General features: G+C 37.5%; 1 protein-coding gene across 6 annotated transcripts; it reads right to left on the bottom strand.

Moving 5' to 3' along the window:
• Window positions 1-1,774: 1,774 nt before the first annotated feature.
• Window positions 1,775-15,404, bottom strand: LOC143864173 (basic leucine zipper 23-like). Of its 6 annotated transcripts, XR_013241114.1 has the most exons (5): window positions 13,723-15,402; window positions 10,844-10,910; window positions 8,510-8,542; window positions 2,049-2,346; window positions 1,775-1,954 (listed from the first exon to the last, which is right to left on the bottom strand). XR_013241114.1 is itself a non-coding variant. In XM_077375047.1 (3 exons), exons 1-2 carry the CDS (start codon window positions 14,444-14,446, stop codon window positions 10,885-10,887), a joined length of 750 nt encoding a protein of 249 aa, XP_077231162.1. In that variant the 5' UTR covers window positions 14,447-15,404; the 3' UTR covers window positions 1,775-2,346; window positions 10,860-10,884. The 6 variants fall into 6 exon arrangements, 3 of the variants coding, with proteins under 3 accessions (XP_077231162.1, XP_077231161.1, XP_077231160.1); XR_013241115.1 differs by having other exon boundaries at window positions 1,775-2,346; window positions 10,860-10,910; window positions 13,723-15,404; XR_013241113.1 differs by having other exon boundaries at window positions 1,775-2,346.
• Window positions 15,405-22,026: the final 6,622 nt, after the last annotated feature.

Genomic DNA, 22,026 nt, shown 5'->3' with positions numbered 1-22,026 from the left:
AAAAATCTCTGAAAATTGGAGGGCTAGGATTGTCCAATGGAGGAGATTTCTGTAAAGTCATCCATTGTGGAGCCCAGCCAAATCGCCAAACCGATAGATCCCACCTGTTAATCATGAGATCATCTTGCTAGCTGATCTCAAATTATAATGGTTATGTTAATCTAATCGCAACCGTTAATTTCAATGCATATTGGGGCCCAACCAATTGGTGGTAGATTGGGACAGGCCTACCATTCATGTTTCAATTCGCACTGTAATAAATAAGTAAATGCCCAAATTTCTCATTGAAGCACATTACCATTGTTAGGCCCACCAATATTTATTTTGAAGGGATTTTTTTTTTAGATGAAACCCATCCTCCTGATGGTTGGGATACAGATGATCTAAGGTGGGGCCAGCCTATTGGGTCTGCCTCCCATCCAACCATATGATACCGCCCTCCACAATAAGATTATCCAGATCTCTTATAGCCGTTGATATGATGCCCTGAAGAATAGTTCTTGCTCCCACCCTGTTAGAGTCTTCAACCCCAATCTCTAAGAAGTCCAATTCCATCCGGGACAGGGTTGCCCAAGCTAGAGCCATCAAAGTTAAGTTTCAACCAAGCATACGTAGGAGTCCATATGAGGATACTAATGACCTCTCAATCTATACTCTTGCAAACCTCCCTCCAACGACATCTTATATCAGTAGCTAAAAACTTCTTAAAGCAAGAAAGAATCCTAGCCCAAAATATAACTTAGGCACTGTTCATTTGAGATTATGATAACTGATGGTGAGGCCCCAAACTGATTATTGGACTAAAAATTAATGTAATTTGAGTCCAATAATCGGTTAGGGGGCTCACCATCGGTTGTCATAATCTCAAATGAAAAGGGCCTAAATATTCTTAGAGGATATGAATGTGGCGTTTTGACATCCTTCTTGAAAGTGAGATCATTCCTCTGCTTCCATAAGACCCAAAAATGTCCAGCAAAATGAGCTTCCAAAGAATCACACCCTATGGCTGCCTCTTTAATTTGAATCCTTGCAGGAGGGTAGCTTTTGAATTAGTCCATACCTTTTTTACTCCCTCCCACCTTAACCGTTGGAATTAGACCACACCTTTTTGCTCTACACTGGTATATAGATAGAGAGAAAATGGATCTTAAATTGCAGAGCTAAACGCTCTATTCTAAAGATTTGTCTACAATTCACCATCCATTCCATTTGGCTGCACTGCTGCCTGACCTTATTTCCTTTCTACTACTTGTGGTTAGTGCAATATCAATCTTTAAAACACATGAAGAGTGAAAACCTAGGTGAGGAATGCTAATTATAGTGAATCATTACAAGCTAGTCCATAGCCACACAAAAAAGGTTCACATAAACCTCCATTTCAGACACCAAATGATCACATAAGCCCCAACAAGGAGAGCTAACAGACTTGGCAATCTTTCTCCATCAAGAACAAAACTAGAAATACAAAATAGAGATCACCCGATGCATGATCCTTGTCTAAATACACCTCTAGCTAGAGCATCTGCTACCTCATTTGCTACTTGCAAAATGTGATTAGATCCAATAATACATGCTACCCATTCATTAAGTCACTAATTAACGATGGGGACTAATCTCCCAGGGCACCCGTTAATTAAGTCAGTAATTAATGATGGTGGCTAATCTCCCAGGGCCCATAATTCTATTCATGGCTTAATTAAGTATTCTATTACCAACAGTATTAAGTCCTATAGTAAAGTCAATCTGGGTTTGCCACGTATGTAAGACATAATACTAATATCGAATGTTAAACAAATTAGATTAAACTATATTGGATTAGAGTCTAATAACAGCAGCAATACAAGAGGTTTAGTGTTTTCAGCACTAGTTTCTATCAAGAAGAGAAAAAAATGGTAAACTAAAAAGTGAGAGAGCTACCTGATGGCGAGTTGCCTTGAAAGTCACATAAGTTCTCCTGTCACAAACCAACAAGGCCACAACAATAATATACTTGAAATGGATTTCAATCAAGTAAAAAATGATTCCCAACTCGTTTTATATCCTTTCACCTTTTGTCGGTCATTTTCGTTTCTTTTTTTCAGGCGGCTTTTCCATTACTGAACTTTCGTCATCAGAAGAGTCCTCCATAATTTCATCAGGGACATCATTGGGAACATTATGTTTGGTTATGAAATATTTTAGAATGCCCATACACTCTTCTTTCATTGTAGCCAACTGTCCAGAGAGGATGCCATCTGTTGCATTAACCGAAAACACTTCCGAGCCAAGTTGGAGTGTTGCTTTAACTCTGGGTTTAGAAGGGACAGCATCATCATGAACTTTATCCTCCATTGTACAGTGAAGAACCTGCATAAGCATCCAAAAATAACATAAAAAATGGTGTCTTTGCTGAAGGACTCAGAAAGTTGAAACAGACATTAACATCAATGAATTAATAGATAGCCAATTTGATACATCCAATCATGCACTGATGGGCTTTCTAAAGATTTGTGGATGTCCCCAACAGAGAACATAAGCAGTCTAAATTCTGCAAGATGGGCTTCAATCCCTAATTGTCAGTTTGCTTCCAAAGATGAATAAAACATGAACTGTAGAAGCAATGCTGGTGATGCACAACGAAGATAAGTCTGTACTGTTATAATTTTTATTTTATTTTTTTTAATGGTACAGTTATGAAGTTAGTATTCTGAATCTAGTGAATGGCCATAACTAGAGGGGAAATTACCAAAATCTAAGTAAACCTACTAAAAAATACACTATGTGCAGAACATTCCGGTTTTAACACCATTGGTTCATCACCCTGGGTTGTCTCATTTGAGGTGAAAAAAAAAAGGTTTCAAAACTCACTTTCATGAAGGCATATTCCATTTAATCACCCAAGCCTAATTGAAAGCATTAGTCATTCTAGGAGCAGATGAATTATTCGTTCTACGGAAAACAATGTTGGATACTCCCTAATTAAAAAACCTAGAACATGGTTCTTATGGGTGGTTTAGTATGTGCCAATTAAAAAATTACTTCTTTTTTATTAGGGACCTTTCCTCTTTCGTAGTATTCCATCTGTTGCTTGTTCTTGACCAAAGATAAAATTGCTAATGATAGTTAGTTGTGTTCACCGATTTTTGCGATAATAGTTTATTGAAGAGCAGGGAGATATATGTCAAAACAGGCTTCTCAATGCAATGCCAAGTCTCAACGAGAACCAACTTGCGAATCACCTTCATCATGATTAAAATCCAAAATTGTATAGCTATATTTACAGATAGAGTTTGTCCTCGTTTATTGATAATTAACATAAACCCTAAAAGTCATCAATCTTCCTGAAACCCTTCTCACAAGAACAACATCAGCTCATTTTTCTTATATTTACGACCAATGCAACTTTCAATCATAATAAACACTATTTCCAAGTCCTTGTTGAAGACGAGTAACATTTGTTGCAACCAGAGATGAACCAAATGATGCCAAACAACAATAGTTACACAATATGTCAGGAGTAGTGGACAGAGGAGTCAACAATGCAATCATTCAAAAGGAGAAAGAAAATGAGCCAATAGTGCTCACAGCTCATGATCCAAGAAAGCATGCAAGTACCATCAGCGATCCAGTCATAGCGCCTTCCCACAAGATCATCTAACATAGTGATGTAGACCAAATTTATGATTGACGCTCTAATACCAAATGAAATAGAGAAAATCTACAATTGATACTCTGGTACCAATTTATGATGCAACATATAACAAAAGAAATCCAAGAGTCGATGGGAAGCTCTTGGTTATAGATATCAACAAGATACTTCAAATCTAGAATTAACTGTGAAGTTAAATAACTGCAGAAATTTCAATAACTAACCTTCAATTAATAACCAATCCAAAGGAATGAAAATTGTAGCAGAAAATAGATCTAATCCAGATTAATTTACAGATGTAGATCAAACCCACAAAAATCCTACCAATATTGACTGGGAATTCTTCGCAATCTTGGAGTTTTCTTCCCCAAGAAAATCTCACGAACGGAAAAATAGGCACCAGACCCTTAACTCCTTTTGTATAAAGATGCAAAATTGTCCCAAAAAACTAAACTTAATCACATATATGTAGAGAAAAGGAAAGAACCAAGAAAGATTTAAAACCCTAAACTAATCCCCCTCCCCCTACTTTTGAAAAAAAAAAAAAAAAATAGCCTCACTTAAAGCTTCATACAAAACCATGTGACAAGTGTTAAGAACAGTGACCTGAGGTGTCGTGGGCTCTCATTTATTCTAATTCATTTAAGTTCCATTTACATCAAAGTGGCGTAAATTGAAGTGGGCCCCATCTGTGTCAGAACTGGGCTTCACTCTTGGTCACAAACGGTGGTTTTTTCACCCCACCGTGGACCACGCTTTGGCTCCAATCCATAGTTAAAATCTGGATAAAATATGGGTTGTGATCAATCTACTTCTTGTGATTAAAATCAGAGCTTCGATCAATCTTCTTCCTATGATCATAATCTAACTGGGAAGTTGTACATCACATAGGACTCAGATAAACAAAATGATGAAGAGAGAATTAATTTGTTTTGACTGATTAGGAGCCTCAAGACCATTGCAGAAAATCAAACAACTGTTTAAAAATCCCCAAGTCAATCGTCGACTTGATGTTACCTCAGGCTGATTCCGAGTTTTTCCCTACCAAATCAATAAAAACTCATTTGACTCAACCCATGTTAATCAAAATTTAGCCACGTCTATTATTAACCCTCTCAAGCCGACCCCCTTTTACCTTGGGCAAATTCTCATCCGTGTTTTGAAACATTGCATTGAACTTCTACCAGTTCAACAATGCTTGTTGCACCAGATCACAATTCTCCAAGTTCCAAAAACACTATGATGATGCCCTATCATATCATAACACAAGATTGAAAATTACAGCAAGGAGAACTTTGAGGAAGTAATATAGATCTTCAGCAATTTCAATATTGGTCGTCAATTTTCGATATGAAGCATGGTTCTAAAATAAGGAAATTGATTTGGTTCAACACAGCCTAAGGATATTCCAACTTGAAAGTTCAGCCATTTCATATTTATTACTAAAATGTAGCTTTAAGAATATAAAACTTTTTAAACATAGATGTGATATGTAAAAAAAGGGAACAATAGAATATATTAGAATTGATCATAGGGATATTGGGATGATGAAAAATATACTTCTTGTGCAAAAAGTTTCAATAACGGATGAGATACATCTGTAAAGTTCCAAATATGTCACATGCCACCACTAGAACCCTATGAGAAGAATGGAGTAAACACGAATTCATCCTAGGGGTAAATTGTCATTTCCTACAAGTTCGACCGTGGTCAAACTTTTGCCAATGGGGTTTCCCTTTATTTGGGTTTCCAAGATGGAGGGTGGGGGGCTGCATTTGGTTTGGTCGAAGATTTGGAGTTAGTTGGAACCGTTAAAGGAGAGTCCTTAAAGATTTAGTTTCAAATTTAGTTGATTGAAATTGTATTAAGAAACTTCTTGATTGTTTGGTTCTATTTTGTGATAGGATAGGAGTCTAAGTTATAGGAGTTTCTATTCTTGAGTACTATTGTTTTAATTGAGTCTGAGTCTTTGTAGTAGTTTCTATTTTAGTGAGTCTCATAAAGGTAATTTATATTTGATGGGCAATGAGGGTAGTTGTAGGATCTTTGGGATTCCTAATTAGGAGGAGGGCTTCACGAATACTTTGGAATTTGGAAACTCTTATAAGTCAGGGGAGTCAATAAATTGTAAGGAATAGAAGCAGACTTTGAGGAATATGGTGAGTTATTAAAAAAATATCATTACTGCTAAGAGCAATTTTTTGTGGAAGTGATTTCTAATTCAAGTTGTGATATCTTGATCCCCATAGGTGTGAGGCCTTTGGGACCCATTGATGTGATACCATGGGTTATTGATGTGTAGCCAATGAGTTATTTACTTGTTGAACCAATTTTTCTATGGTAAATACACTATTTCTCTTATTTCTCTTCTCGTTTCAAGATCAGCCAACATAATCTTGTTTTTCCACTCTATTCCCAGCTCCTTTTCAATCCTTTGTTTATGTTTCTCAAACTTTGAAGACTGTGAATTGCAGGACTATATTCCAAGTGGTTGAAAAATTATCTAACCTTGTGATCGATTGAACCTATCAACCCCAAATTTAAACCACTATGTTTTCAATCTATCAGAAGCCTTAGATTAAAATCTGAGAGAGATACAATGGTTAGACCATATCTGAATACTTAGGCAGTACTTAAGATTGATATCTCGGCCTCAGACTGTGTTTGTTCATGGTTCTCTTAACCCTATTGCATAGCCTTCATCCAGTTAGTCTTCTAGAATCCACATCAGTCCTTCAATCTACTCCTAAAACCCTCCCTCTAGAATTGTCATGATATATATATATATATATATATATATATATATATATATATATATAGAGAGAGAGAGAGAGAGAGAGAGAGAGAGAGAGAGAGAGAATCCTTCCTGTCATTCCTTTTTTTATTGTGCTTTCTTTTAAAGGCTGCTATCAGAATCTCCAATCTGAAGTATTTATGGCTGGGAGTCAGAGTATAAATTTTCTCTTGCTCGGTTTTGAAAGCATTCTTCGCCATAGAATGTTCCTCAAATTACAATACATTGTTGGGTCGAGAATCTTAGCCCCATGGACTTAAGGATAATGGTTTATATTCTCCTCATAACAAGAATCAAACATTGATTAGATTAAGCTCTGAACGAACAGATATGTTACAGACTTACAGCTTGTGTCATTACTACAAGGTGGGTGGCAGAGTTACATGCCTGAAGAGACTTCAGAAAAAGGAGACAGAAACTGCTAGAACAGGTTATCAAGCTTCTCCAATGATACACATTCATCCTGACACTGATAACCCTATTACCATTAATATTAAAGTCCTGGGAAACATCTTATTCATTTGCTTTTCCAAATTTCACATCTGTAATCCCTAAGACTCAATTACCCATGAAAAAACAGTTATCTTGATGCATATGTTTCCAATCATGGCTGGAGTGCCTTGTTACGTGCTTTATGGGTCCACTTGGAGTAAAATAAATTAGTTTTGATTTTGTTGTTCTTAGAGATTGCTTTCTTAGTTGTTTGATATGCGTAGGACTCTTAAAGATTAGGGTTATCTAGATTAGGGGTTTTCTATAAATAATATGTACGCTTCCTTTCTTAAATCAATGAAGAAAACTTGTTTGAGAAAGTGTGTCTTGTGCACAAAGGAGGACTGATCATTCCCTCGAAGTGGATCAAGAGGCTGATCTTCCCTCTAAGCAGATTAAATCCGTTACGAACCCGAATCGGTTCGTAACATGCCTCTACTTCCTTACTACCATTGACTAGTAGCCTTAACATCTGTACTATTGACAGATCACACCCATGCAGGCTTTCATCTTAGGTACTGTGTCAATTAATCTGATAGAGCGAAGAGCCTTCCCACTTAAATTGTTTTCCATGTTCCTAACCAAGTGTTCTGTGCAAGATTTCAGAACCGAGAAGCTGCTTAGGACAGACAGTAATGTTGAAAGGCTATTTTACCCACAGTTGAGAGAGTAGGAAGTGAGTGCGAGAAGCCATGCAGGAAGCAAAGGGTTTAGAAAAGAGAAAATGCGGGAAGTGAAAAGTTCTAAAGAAAGTAAAGAAGAAATGTTTAGAACGTGTTGCTAAAAGTCAATATGAAACACGTAATAAGCCTCATTGGAAACGAACACGAAGTCTAGAGAAAGGGTAGGGTTCTATTGGTTAGGGAAAAAGGATTAGTGTAGATAAGAATTGCGAGTGGTTAAGAAGACTTTGCGGTTGATTAAAATTACAAGTTTAGGCATTTATATAGTTTCAAGTATTGTATTCAAGTAGATTTCATGTAAACTTTTGGAAAAAAATGCACGTAAGTTCCATTTGAATCTTAAAATGAGTCTTTAAGAAAAATAATCACCTAAATAGGAAGTATACTCTCAATAGTAAATGCGTAAAAGATCTTCGCTTTCGAAGTGACCTTATGGGAAAGCGAGCGTCCCATCTAACTAGGAATTTTCGGGTAACTATGATTTTACCTAAAATTTGGATGGGGATGTAGCATATGATGGAATTCTTAATGCACACCTAATGAATTCCATCTGGGGTTTTTATGGATGTACACACAAATTGCAATCTGGGGTCTTTTCACTCTAGTTTATGGGTAAAGTACAATATCAAAAGACAACAGTTGCACCCCCAATGTGAGTATATATTAAAACGTAATTTGCAGTTTAATTCCACAGTTGGGTATAAGGTTATTCTGATTTTTGTTGAGAATATGGGCTGCTAGAGCCAATAAAAACTCTAGTTGTAGTGATTCTATTCAAGCCCAAATGCATATATAGAACTGAAACAGACAAGGTTTTGCACTTTCTTCTGCTGATGAAATTTAGTAAACCTAAGAAACATTGTTCATAGGAGAAAATATTGAGAGAGAGAGAGAGAGAGCAAAGAAACTTACAAGGTGTACGGAATGACCTTTTCCAGAAAAATCCTGCAATCCAAGTAGGGCATTAGGCAATGTTTGGCAGCCATGAAATTTTTTTCCATGCAGCTTTAGTTTATCAAGCAATGAGAGAGAACTAAAGATGAGTTGGGATTGAATCTCCGACCTCAAGATTGAAGCATAAAGTCTTAACCAATTGCGTTTGGCTCAGCAAATATGCACGAGTTAGGATATAGCTTTTCTTGTTAGAATCCTAAACAAGGCTCGAAGGATGAAGGGACTAGAATAATCCAGTCACGGTGTTCTCAGTAGTATTTAGGTGGCCTTACTCAAATCAACAAATCTACAGGCAATGTTTAATAGTATTTCGATCCAACAAATGTGACTCAAATTTTTGTTTAATTTTGAGTCCAATAATAGCTTATAAGAATTGAGAGAGACGAAGAGTAGAAAGAATAAACAGGGTGAAAAGAAGAGAATTTATGTAAAACCAATCCCCAATAAATCTGTGTGAGATCTCATTATGTGCCAGTGCAATCGAACACCCTTTGCTCTATCCTTCTAAAGAACTTCGCAGAGGAAACTAAAGCTACCTACAAGTAATCCCCACTATCCTTTCCCTCTCCATCCACTTTGGTGATAAGTCATATGAAGGAATGAAAACCTCAAAACACAATTCCATCTAGAGAGTTCCCTTAAAAAAATAAAAATAAAATGGAGAACATAAAAAAATAAAAAAATAAATAAAAATCATTAGCCATTGCTCCATTTGTTGTATCGCTTCACCTATGGTGTTCTTTACTAAGGCTACAGAATTTCTATTTCGGTTGCCACGGAAATAGAAACATTTTAATTTCGGTTAAAAAAATTAGGTGAAATTTTTATAAAATCAGGAAAACGTATAAAAACATATACAAATGATAGAATTTTAAGATGAAACTTCTAAAAATGCTTGAATAAACACAAAAGCACTTGAAAACTATCACATAAGCAAAACAAAACATCATAATGGTTTAGCAACATCAAACACATAATGACATCCTTGCATATCACATTTCACATGTAATTTATATAAATATTTATACATAATATATACACAATATTTTACTTCAATTCATATAAATATAATTATGTAACATACACTAATATAATATACCACTAATACATTGATGATTTTAGTTTTGATATGCATTTCAGTTTCAATATACAGTTCGATGGTCATGAAAATAGAAATATTTCAATCCTTTGCATCGGTTTCTATGAAAATTTAAAATCATGCTCCTTGCCAGTGCTTGCACACTTCACTTAGACATTAGAAGGGATTTAGGCATTTTCAACTATCCTTTCTTTTTTAAGTCCCAAAAGGAAGAGGCGGGCTGGTAGAGAAGACAGAGAAAGAGGGGTAGTACAAAACACGAACCTCTAAGGGAAAGACGTTTTGAAGATTCAAAAACAGCAAACGTTTACCAAAGAACACAAAGAAATTGTAAACATTTGAAGAAGAATATGGTGCGCTCTTGCGTGAACGAATGAGAATACGAAGCAGTTTGTAGGTTCAAAAGCTAAAGTGGCCATTGCATCCTATATTTAATGTGTGCATCTCCATTTTTGCTTCAGAATCAGCACTTACTGGACAAAAGAATCGAAGACAGACAAGTAACAAACATTTCCATAAAGCAGGACTCAACAGATTCCTATTAAACCTGTAGCAAGCACCAAGATGCTTAACACTGTAGCATACAAACCAAACCAACAAAAATGTAGAGATGTAAAACTTTACCAGTATAAAGAAAGTAGCACGGGCAATTTAGATTGCAGAACAAAACAGAGAAAGTGCAATCCATTTATTGGGAAAAAAAGAAGATTAGTGGTTGAAAAGATCATCCTTCGAAATACAGGCCACAAGGTCCACACTTGTTCATTTGCCAGGTGAACTAGATAAAGAACAAAATAGTTCGATCAAGCTTCCTGGTTTACATAAATAGAAACTAGCACGGGAAATGTAGATTGCTGAACAGAACCGGGAAGGTTTAATCCATTTATTGACAAAAAAAAAGAAAGATCTGTGGTTGAAAAGACCACCCTTTTATATACAAACCACAAGGTCCACACCAGTTCAATTGCCAGGTGAACTAACTAAAGAACTGAACAGATCCATCAAGCTTCCTGGTTTACATAATATCCAAAGAGAACAGAACCAACAAAAGCAACTATAAGGGGAAAATAAATAATGTCGCTGAGGATTAGCTTATAACAAGGAAAATTATCGAGTCCTCCCAAACAACACGAAATATATTTGGGTATATGCAAAAACTGTGCTACTAAACTACTTATTGACCAATGATGTACCCTCAAGCCATCTCACTTTAATAGTCCATCATAATAGTTCATCAACCCTCTGTTGCTTCTGGAGCTCCTGACAAAGAGACACAATAATAATCAATATAACAAAAATCCCTTTCAAAAAAAAAAATATAACAACAATAAAAAAAGATCAAGGGATCAAACAATTATCAAAGTTAAAGAAGGCCCATGATAAAGAAAATGCATACAGGATAAAAATGTTATTGGTTTTTTTACCATGATAAGAACTGACAGAACATCAATTAAAGGGTCAACAGAATTGTGATCAAGAAGCAATTCGGCATTGTAAAGTACCACCAAGGCACCAACAAAGATGCAGTATGATTAGTAAGATGCTTTTGGGAGCTTGAAGTTCAAGGATGGAGCTATCCAACTCGCTCCAACTTACATGCAAAGTGGGGGTTTTCATCTCAACCACATGCGAAACCATGTCACATAGTCAACCAAACAAAGAGAGCCATTTACAGCTAAAACAACCCTAGCTTCAGTCAATTTTGGGCAGGCCCTAAATTTGATGCAAGGGTCTTCTTTTTTTCAATGAATGCAAAAAGGTCCTTCACCAAGAATAATAATAAATACTAAGGGACTGTTTGTTTTAGATTATGACAACCGATTGCGGAGTCCCCGACCAATTATTGGACTTAAATTTAGTTTAATTTCCCATCCAATAAGCAGTTGGAGACTCCACAATCGGATGCCATAATCTAAAACAAGCAGGGCCCTGTTTGATTTGGATTTTGAGAACCAATTGTGAGTCCAAAACTGATTTAGACCCTGTTCGTTTCAGATTATGACAACTAATTGTTAGTTCTAAACCGATTATTGGACTCAATTTTAAATGCAGTTTTGAGTCCAATAATAGGTTTGGCACTCACAATCAGTTGTCATAATCTTAAACGAACAGGGCCTTAATTTTGAGTCCAATAATCTCAGTTTTGGACTCGCAATCGGTTCTCAAAATCCAAAACAAACAGGGCCTAAAATGTGAAGGGGAAGAGAGTATATCAATAAAGAAGTGCCTCAAATGTAAAAAAAATGAAGAAAAAACTCTCCATAGAAAATGTCCTAAGTGGGAAACAAATTTAAGTATCCAAACTACTACAAGCTCTAGATCAAGAAACAACAGAACCATGGTTGGTAGAATTGGGGTTCAAACCATAGTTGCTGGAAACTCCTTGGGCGGGTGGGAAACCCGTTTCCCCTAAAATGTGTTTCTCGCGGTTGGGAAACTCGTTTCCCCTAAAATGAAGGAAACACGTTTCCGAAAGGTTTCCAAAATATGATACAAAATTGGAGAAATATTTCTGAAACACATGGGAAACATATGGAAAACTTATGTAAATAATGTGTAAGCACGTGATAAACGTATGCAACACTCGTAGAAAACGCATATGAAACGTGTAGGAAACATGTGTGGAACTTACGAAAATCATTTTGGAAAAAACAAATCATTTCCTAAGACGTTTTTCGTACCATTTTCTATTGTTTCACGTTTCTCGTTTCCCCTATATTTTTTTTCATGTGTTTTCCGTTTCCATTTCACGTTTCTTTTCCCGTTTCCGTTTCCACCCTGGTAACTATGGTTCAAACTATAGAACTGTATCATTCCATCTTCAATTCAGCCTAAAGTCAAATTGGATTTGACAGTAGAATTGCAGGTGCAACATAATCACATCATATTTGTGTAGGACGGAATATAATTTGATCGGGGATAAATAGATCCATTTATCCCAGTCCCAATTGTTTGTTTCTTTATTTCTTTACTTTATTTCAATTTCACTAAAATATGATTTTAATTTTAAGGATTGAATCATAGAATCAAGCAGAATCCTAAGATTTTGTTGAAATGCAGAAATCTACGTGGTGTTTCCAATGCTTTCGGCAGGTTTCTTCTTTTTTTATTTTTTTATTTAAAGCTTATATATGAGCATCTTAACCCTATTGTTGCCAGTCACACCCCTTTCGCTAGATTGTGTGTGTGTGTGTGTGTGTGTGAGAGAGAGAGAGAGAGAGAGAGAGAGAGAGAGTTGAAGGTTTTGGAGCACTTGGAAACTGGGTTTTTCTGCAACTGCTTGTCAGAGTCCAAATCCGTTTTTCGTAGAGCTTTCCAGAGTCAATTCACAGTTGAAGGTTTTGGAGCACTCGGAAACTGGGTTTTTCTGCAACTGCTTGTCAGAGTCCAAATCCGTTTTTCGTAGAGCTTTCCAGAGTCAATTCAATTCTCCTACTTTCCTAAACATAATGCATGCTTATTAACTTTTTTGCGCACCTCATGGTTCTCTGGTCGTTGGTAGAAGCACTTTACAGGTAAATAATATCATAATTTTGAAGAATATATCATGATTCATATATGTACGATTATGATGTAAACTTGTGAAATGATCATTGGTCAATTTCCATTCAAAGTCATTCCAAATAATTTCCACGAAATGATTGGAAGATGGCGGACTTTCAAATGATTTATTTTTCATAATCGCTTCTTATATTTCATTTTTTTGGATTGTTTTCATTTTCCTTATTTTTTACTATTAATATTTTTAAATAATTTCAACATATTCTTATGATTCATGATTCTGCCCACAATTCAATTTGATCCAACCTAATGATTGGTTATGATTTTCTACCCAAACAACCATAGGTACAACTGCACGAGTCGCAAGACGAAGATAATTCATGATCAAGAAATAACACCACATACTTTCAAGCTAAAGAACCAAAAGCAGAAAGCATTAAACTGAAAAATCATTCTCCAATAAATTATGTCATATAGTGCTGAGTTGACTGCTACCACCAGTCTACCACTAAAAAAAATAGACGCAACAGAAACTCAAAAATGAAAAGAAGAGAGTTGCGTAAAGTCTCACTTTTTTTCTTACTCATGCTAGTGGGCACCACAGTCCCATTCCCACAAGCCACAAACTCCTTTGATCCCGAATTTGGACTCTCGATAGATTGATCACCCCCAATTTCACAAACCCCAAACTCTCGGCCATTCAAATCACATGGATTCAACATATAAGACCCAGAAAAGTTTGGGTGAGTTGGATTTAAACTCCCATTTCCTCCCTTCCCCGATTTCTGATAAGGAAAAGATCCAATTTCCCCTTCAATTCTCCCTCTAATATCAACAAGCAAACATTTCAGCCTCACTATCTCCGCTTCAAGAACAGATTGACCCTGCAATCTCTTCATCAGCTGTTGATTAATGGCCTTCAATCTGATAACCTCGTCCTCTAAAGAGGCGGCACGGGCCTTCTTCTTCTCACGATATTTGCGAACAGCTTCACGATTTCCCAAGGGGCGTTTCTTTGAGATTTTCTCAACAGAGTCAGATGTGTCGTCAGAAAGGATCTTGGTGTGTTGGGTGTGGACATGTTGGCAAATGTGGGTGTGGGAAGAATCGGGACCCGGCGGATTGCAAGTGTGAGTGTGCGTACATTGGGTATCCTTTATGATATCGTCATGGAAATCAAAGAAGCTGTCCCATGGACAACTTGTTGGAAGCTCATCGCCCGTGTCTAGACATGAAAACACCTCTTGGTTTAAGGAATCGAGTTCTCCGTCGTCCATTATCGAATTGGCAATCATCAAAGGAAAGAACTTTAGCAAAATTCTAGACAGAGATTGAGAAACAGAGGATTTTGATCATGACCCAGATGGAAATTTGAAGCCTTTACGAGAATTGGAAGAGGAAAACAGATAAAGAAGTTCGATTTCTCGGCGGTCTCCCTGAAAATGAAACAATTATTGAGAAAACCCTAAATTTAAATCAACTAAGAGACACTTGGAAACTTATGATTTTAAGGACTTCAGCAAAAAAAAAACCTAAACAGAGTTAGAAACAGAGGATTTTGATCACGACCCAGATGGAAATTTGCTACCTTTACGAGAATTGGGAGAGGAAAACTTATAAAGAAGTTAAATTTCTTAGTGGTCTCCACAAAAACGAAACAAGTGTTAGAAAACCCCTAAACTTAATGCAACTAACAGACTTGGAAACATAAGGTTTTAATGAATTGGGTTGACTTAACAATATGCAAAGATAATATAAACCCTAGAAAAATCTACACAAATAGTAACAAATATTGAATTTGGATCATAACCCATATGGATGTTTACGATTTTGACGAGGATAAGCGCTAAACAGTGAAAATTTAAATTTCGTGATCAAACCCTAGGCAACTGTTCGGTATCAGAAAAACCCTAGAAAAATTATACCGTAAAACGGAGAAAGTAAGGATTCTGAGCATGACCCAGATGAGTAATTGATGTTCAAAGCACGAAATAATGAAGGTTTTTCATGCAAAATGAAAAAGGCTTTATGAAGAGAGAATGTTCAGTGGGATCAAATCCATACAAAAGACTCCACTACTCAGAGAAAAACCTAAGTAAAATAGAAGGAATGATTGAAATTGATAACATTTTGTTAGCAAGTTTTCAGTCGGTCACAAGCTAGACTTTTGCCAGCAAACCCCACTAAAGGGGGAAAATCAAAATCCCTGAAAAATCGTCTGCTTCTTTCCTGCTATTGCCTTATGCGTCCCGGCTTAATTTCCGTGAAACTCTCGTATATGTCCTGCTTCACTACTTCTTTTTCGTCATTTCCACTTGTCAGATGCCTGCACATGAGAGACAAAAAAAGACGCCAGCAGTCTCCTTTTATGACTTTTTTGTTCCATTATTGTCATATTCTTAGTACCTTAGTTCGGTATTTTTTTCATAATTTTTCAGCTTTGCATCCATTTTCCCATAATTTTTCATTTAAAACTTGGTACCCTCATAATTATTATTTATTGCTAGCCACCTGACACACCTTTGCACAAATCGTACTTCTACCAATCTTTGCAGCAAAAGATGGGCGACAAGCAGCCAGGTACGCTGGGCGAAGGTAGCTACCAAATCCCTATACAAAAAAAAAAAAAATATCTTAAAAACATACGTCAAAAATCTGGTTGACCCGTAGGCTGACCCGGCCCGTGAGGGCCGGTGCGGGTTCCCAATGACCCGTAAAATTTTCCACGTCACTTTGACCCTGCCCGTTTGACCCGTTTCCCTATGATTTAGAGGTAAATGATGTGATTATGAGAGTTCTTATATATAGTGTAAGTCCTTATAATGAGTATTGTTTTTCAAAAAGTACTGTATGGCTTACATCGTAGGATGATCCAAACCGTCCATTTGATGGGCCACAATGTAGGTAGGTTGTGTGCCAAAATTCTTTTCCATAGGATAATTACAACCCTCCAATCAATAAATGTTTCCTAAATATGGCGTTCCTCTATAGATTGCAGGGCTAGGATCATCGCATGGAAATGTGTTTTTTGGGAACATCCTATTTATGACGTGGCCCATCAATTGGACGGTTTGGATCATCCTATGGTGTAAGTTATACAATACTTATTTTTTAATAGGGAGTGTAAGAAATATGTTTTTGGTTTGCAAGCTTTGTCACAAAATTCTTGTTACAATATATATGGTGTAAGCCCATGTAGTGAACTATTTTTTAATAAGCTGGTAGGGGTCCCCACAAAACCCCAACTTACCTATCAAAAATTGGAGTGAATATTTTATGGCCTACACCATAGGATGATCCAAACCGTCCATTTGATCATTCCCAAATGATGATCGCATCCCTACAATCCATAGATAAATGACATATTTTGGAAACCTCGTAACTGTGTTGGGATCATCCTATGGAAATAATGTTTGGCATACAACCTATGGTGTAAATCCGTACAATCAAGTATTTTTCAAAAGAATCGTACGCCCTGTATCACAGGATGATCCAAACCGTCCATTTAATGGGCCACAATATAAATTGATTGTTCTCAAAAAATAATTTACATATGATAATTCCACGCCCTTCTTTTAGAAAAACTTCCTACTGTATCCTATTAGCTGGGGGCATTTACGTCATTTTGATGCTAGAAGTTTGTTTGAATGAGAAATGATTTGAGGGTACAATCGTCAATTGCATACGAAAAGTACCGACATATGGTAACTGTCTATGACAATTACGGAAAAAACTACCAAAAGAGGTATAGACATATGACAATGACGAAAAAACTACCTTATATGACGCATTCGGGACAAGTTACAAAATATTGACGGATATCGAGCACCTGAAGAGGAACAACAATTATGGAAACCTCTATCGATTGGAGGGCTACGATCAGCCTATGGAAATGATTTTACGGGCACAACCGATTGATGTTGTGTTCCATCACATGGAAGGTTTGGAACCTATAACCCTCTATAGATCGGAGGGTTAGGATCAACCTATGAAAATTATTTTTAGGGCACAACCTATTTAGGCAGTGGCCCATCTAATGGACGGTTTGGATCATCCTATGGTACGGGCCATTAGGGGTGGACATGGTTCCGGTTCGAACCGAGGAACCGAACCGAACCGGCACATATGGTTCGGTTCGGTTCGGTTCTATATGTATATGGTTCGGTTCCGGTTCCGAAATCCGGGAACCAGTGCAGATTCGGTTCGGTTCTGGGTTTCGGATTCCGGAACCGAAAACCGACCCTCACCTTAAGTTCTTAAAATCACCCCCCGCCAATTTGATAAAATCACCCCACTATCTATATAAAGTTATAAACACTCTGGACTGCCAGAAAAATGGAAAATGGTACAATAAAAAAGTGCATGAGAGGCCTGATATGCACCCACCCATGTCAGATAGTGTGATCTGAACCCTTTATTTGGTAGACCCTGTTGTGAACATGACATGATCAGAAAGTTAGTCTCACCGGATGATCCCAAACATCCAATCAATGCCTACAAACAGACAGCTGCAAAAACAGAGTAATATCCACAATCAGGTTGTATGAATGAATTGTTAGAAATTAGGGGTGGACATGGCCTAATAAACAGGGCCATTGGTGAAGGTTGGGTAAACCCAGAACCGAACCGATTATATATGGTTCTGGTTCGGTTCGGTTCCATACATATATGGTTCGGTTCTGGTTCCAATTTCAGGGAACCGATTATATATGGTTCGGTTCTGGGTTTAGCCCAAAACCGAACCGAACCGAACCACGTCCACCCCTACGGGCCATACCGTACATTTTAATAAAGTGAGGAGTGCGATCATCAAAATATGGTGAGTAGTGCCATTATAAAATATGGCAGTGAGGACATTAACACTAGCTGTTACTTGGATGTTCTCACGCGGGTTGGGTTCAACCTGAATTTGGGTTGGGTCGGGTTAAGATTTTTCGCAAATCGGGTTGGGTTGGGAAAAATCAACCCGAATTTTAAATCGGGTTGGGGTGTCGGGCAACCCGACCCAACCCGAAACCCGAATTTGGGTTCCATCTGAAGAAGTTTTGCATGTATTTTTCTTTTTCAACATTGAAATAGTCTCCACAATCCACAATGGACGGTTTGGATAATCCTATGGTGTGGGCCATACCGTACTTTAATCAAGTGAGGATTGTGATCATCAAAATATAGTAGTGCGGATAACATTTCCCTTTGTTAATTGTTAGTGCCTGTTTGTTTTGGATTTTGAGAACCGATTGTGAGTTAAAAACTGATTATTGGTGACTTAATATTGGTTCCCAAAATCCAAAACAACTCGGCTTGAGTTGAGGTGGTCAACAATTGGTACCATATCAAATCGGGTCAACCCAACCCAACCCAGCCCGAATTGGAAATCGGGTTGGGTCGGGTTGAACCCAGCCGGGTTGGACATCGGGTTGGGTCGGGTTGGGTTGGAAAAATGGGTTCCTCGGGTTGGGTCGGGTTGGCCTCAACCCACCCGACCCCACACGAGTTACACCCCTAACGATGACGAAAAAGCTACTTTTCCTTATTCACTATGTGAGGGTCAAATTATGGAAAGTTTGATATTACGAATGCAGGACACCTATAAAAATATTGACGACTTCCGGGCACCTTAAGAAGAACAACAATTATGGAAACCTCTATAGATTGGAGGGCTAGGATCAGCCTATGGAGATGATTTTACGGGCACAACCTATTTATATTGTGTTCCATCACATGGACGGTTTGGATCAACCTATGATGTGGTTTGTATAATTCTTTGTCGGCCCGTGCATCGCACGGGGCCCTTGCCTTCAAAAGTTTCCACTAAGTCGGATTTGTCTAGGGTGCTTTCGCCATTTCACTGCTGTAATGTCCTTGCCATTTGTCATGTTATTTGTAGGAATTCTTATTTCTGTATATTTTTTTATTTCTCAGTCGGAAATCCTGATCAGGTGCCTATGGTTTTCAAAAGAAAATTCGTATAGACTGTATAGTATCCATTCTAACTTGATTTACATTTTATTTTTATCAATCTTAGTAGGTAAAATTGTTACTAAGAGCCCAATCTCTCCGATAGATTAAAAGCTTCGGAGAGAGTTGTGCGTGTTCTGCTGATGTTTTGAAATAGGGTTTGGAGATTTTGATCATGCTTTTTGTTTTTTGGTTCTTAGAAACCGCTAGATAGCAAGATCTTGTTCGGTGGTTGAAGCTAGCAATGAGAGAATTGCATGTTGATAGATTGCTGAAATGATAGAATTAGGTTCTGTTGGAACTATTATTATGATTTGATTTTTTATAGATTCAAAACTTGATGCAGATTTGCTCAGGTTTGTGATATGTATTTGATACGTTTACAGTCTTATCTCTTTGCCTCTCAAACACTCTCACCTCTTTGCAAAAAAATATCCCCTTTCTATCAAGAAGAATGCTGAAGTGAAAAAAGTTAGTTTCAGGCAAACATTCGATCCATGCCATCCCACAACATTTATTTCTTCCTCCAATAAATGAGAAAAGTTTATTTGTTCTTTCAAAGAAATTTTCTCCTTGTTTCTTCTACTTATTTATCATGTTGCCATTTCTTTGATTATTCTAATATAAAATTTCTTCTGAAATTAACAATAATTACGTAGTAATATTGAACAATATTTTAAAAAAGTTATACTAATTCATTAATAAAATATTGAAATAAACAAATTGTAAAATACCTTAGTGGCAAGTGCGGTGCACGTGCATATTTTACTAGTATGGTAAAAAGGAATGAAGATGAGGTAGGGATGATTAATATCTCTTCGACTTACTATAAAAAAAATCTCTCTGACTTTCAAATTTTCGGTTGCCAACCTAATCTCCACTGTACATGTGGCACTAGCAAATTTACCCTACACGTGGCTCTCTCACTTTTATATTTGCCATGGACCATCGCGTGGAGCCCATTATCCTCCACAATGTTTTGATGAGTTGTGTAAACCTGGCAAAAAGTGACCCAGACCCGTGGGTCCACCCGACCCGCTTGTAATTTATGGTCTGGTGACCCCTTGAAATTTGACCCGCACAACCCAACGTGTGAAAACTGGGCCGGGCCGGGTAAACCCGCAGGTGCCCGTAAAACACCAAATGATCGAGATTTATATTGTGTAAGCTCTTATAGTCACGTATTTTTCAGAAAGTACTGTACGGACCACATCGTAGGATGATCTAAACATCTAAACTAGGGGTGCAAGTTTGGCCCTATCAGTCCTGACCCGCCCTGAGGCCAAACAGGGCCTGGGCTGGATTTTCCAACCCTGAGGGTGGGTTAGGGTTCATTTTTAGGCCCTGACTCAACGTCGGGTCGGCTTCAGGGTTAATGCCTAGGGTGAGCCTGACCCGGCCCGACCCTAAGTTTTCTATTATAGAATTGAACCATCTATGCATGTTTCTTTTGCTAATGTTTTCTATTATCTTGTATTGATATTTCTTTATATTATTATTATTAATTATCTCTGCTGCCCGTCATGTTGTTGAATTCAAATTGTCTTATTTTGTTCCCTTTCTCTGTTTATTGATCATTTTGTTCTATATGATATGTGATTGCTTTATTTTGGGCACTCTTAACAGGTATTTGTACTAGGGTCAATCAGGACGGGCCAAGGCCTCGCTGAGCCCTGTAGAGCGGGCAATGGGTTAAGGTTTTTCGGCCCTGACCCGGGTCAGGGCTGAGATAATGGGATCCAGGGTTGGGCTAGGGTTTTGAAAAATCCGACCCTGTTGCAGCTCTAATCTAAGCCGTCCATGTGATGGAACCAAGGTTTTAAATTTCGGTTTCGATATCGATTTCAGACCCCACCAAAATCCCAAAATTCGGGCCGAAATTTGGTATTTAAGTTCAAAATTCCACACAAAATTTCTAAAATTTCGGACGAAATTTTGTAACACTTTTTTTTTTTTAAAAATGGATTTTTTCTCGAAATTTCGTACCAAAATTACCGAAATTTCGTACCAAAATTACCGAAATTTCTGTTCGGTCCCCGATTTCGGTCGAAATTTAAAACCATGGATGGAACACAACGTTAATAGGTTGTGCTCCAAAACTCATTTCCATAGGATAATCCTAGCCCTCTGATCTATAGAGGTTTCCAAAAATATATGCAATTCGTCCATAGATTAGAGGGCTAGGATCAACCTATGGAAATGATTTTTGGGCACAACCTATTTACATTATGGTCCATCACATGGATGATTTGGATCATCCTATAGCGTGGGAATAAAAACAGCAAAAAAAAAGGGTGACCCGCATGTCCATCCGACCTATATGGCTGGGGCCTAGGTTCACAAAATAGTGACCCGTAAGATTCCGGGTCATATGTAACCCGGCCCGTACCATCTGGACCCGTACGAGTAGGGTGAAATCCTGCCCGATCCACCCGTTTGCCAGGTCCCATCAGCACTTCTCAAACCTATGTATGGCCTTTGGGTGATGATCATGAGACTCAACACATGAATAGCATGGGTGAAGAATGCTAGTAAGTTTAAGCATGAATCAATCATTTGATGAAGATAAACTTTTCAAGAGGAGTTCTGAAGTAAAGGGTGCCCTTGCAAAAAAGAGGTGAAAGGGCACCCCCTACTAAACTCAATTCAACTAAGCCTTTGTCCCAAACTAGTTGTGGTTGGCTAATGAATCATTTAGAAATTTTTCATGAAGAAGGTGAAAGAATCTACCTGGCTCAAATTGACTAAGTTTAAAATCTTGACACTAGTTGGGTTCGTCTACATGTATCATTTTCTTCCATTCTCTCCGATCCAAAGTCATGTTCTCTGTTATGTTCTTAGCCACAAAGTCTTTCTTCATTGTTTATACCCAAGTTGTTTTCGTTCTGCCCCTACCTCTTTTTACTCCATCAACTTG

Source organism: Tasmannia lanceolata, unplaced genomic scaffold (genome assembly GCF_043159265.1).
Source record: "Tasmannia lanceolata isolate RefF3 unplaced genomic scaffold, GAP_Taslan_0.1 ptg000048l, whole genome shotgun sequence".
In the NCBI taxonomy this organism is placed as follows: Eukaryota; Viridiplantae; Streptophyta; class Magnoliopsida; order Canellales; family Winteraceae; genus Tasmannia; species Tasmannia lanceolata.
The sequence above is the reverse complement of the archived record's forward strand: the minus strand, read 5'-3'. Positions and strand labels throughout refer to the sequence as shown.

What these genes read in the sequence shown, in the direction of transcription:
- LOC143864173 (XM_077375047.1), bottom strand. Translation starts at nt 14,446, where the DNA reads ATGATTGCCAATTCGATAATGGACGACGGAGAACTCGATTCCTTAAAC. An exon ending in TAGCATGAGTAAGAAAAAAA is followed by an intron (nt 10,911 to 13,722) that starts GTGAGACTTTAC and finishes TCTCTTTGTCAG; the next exon opens with GAGCTCCAGAAGCAACAGAG.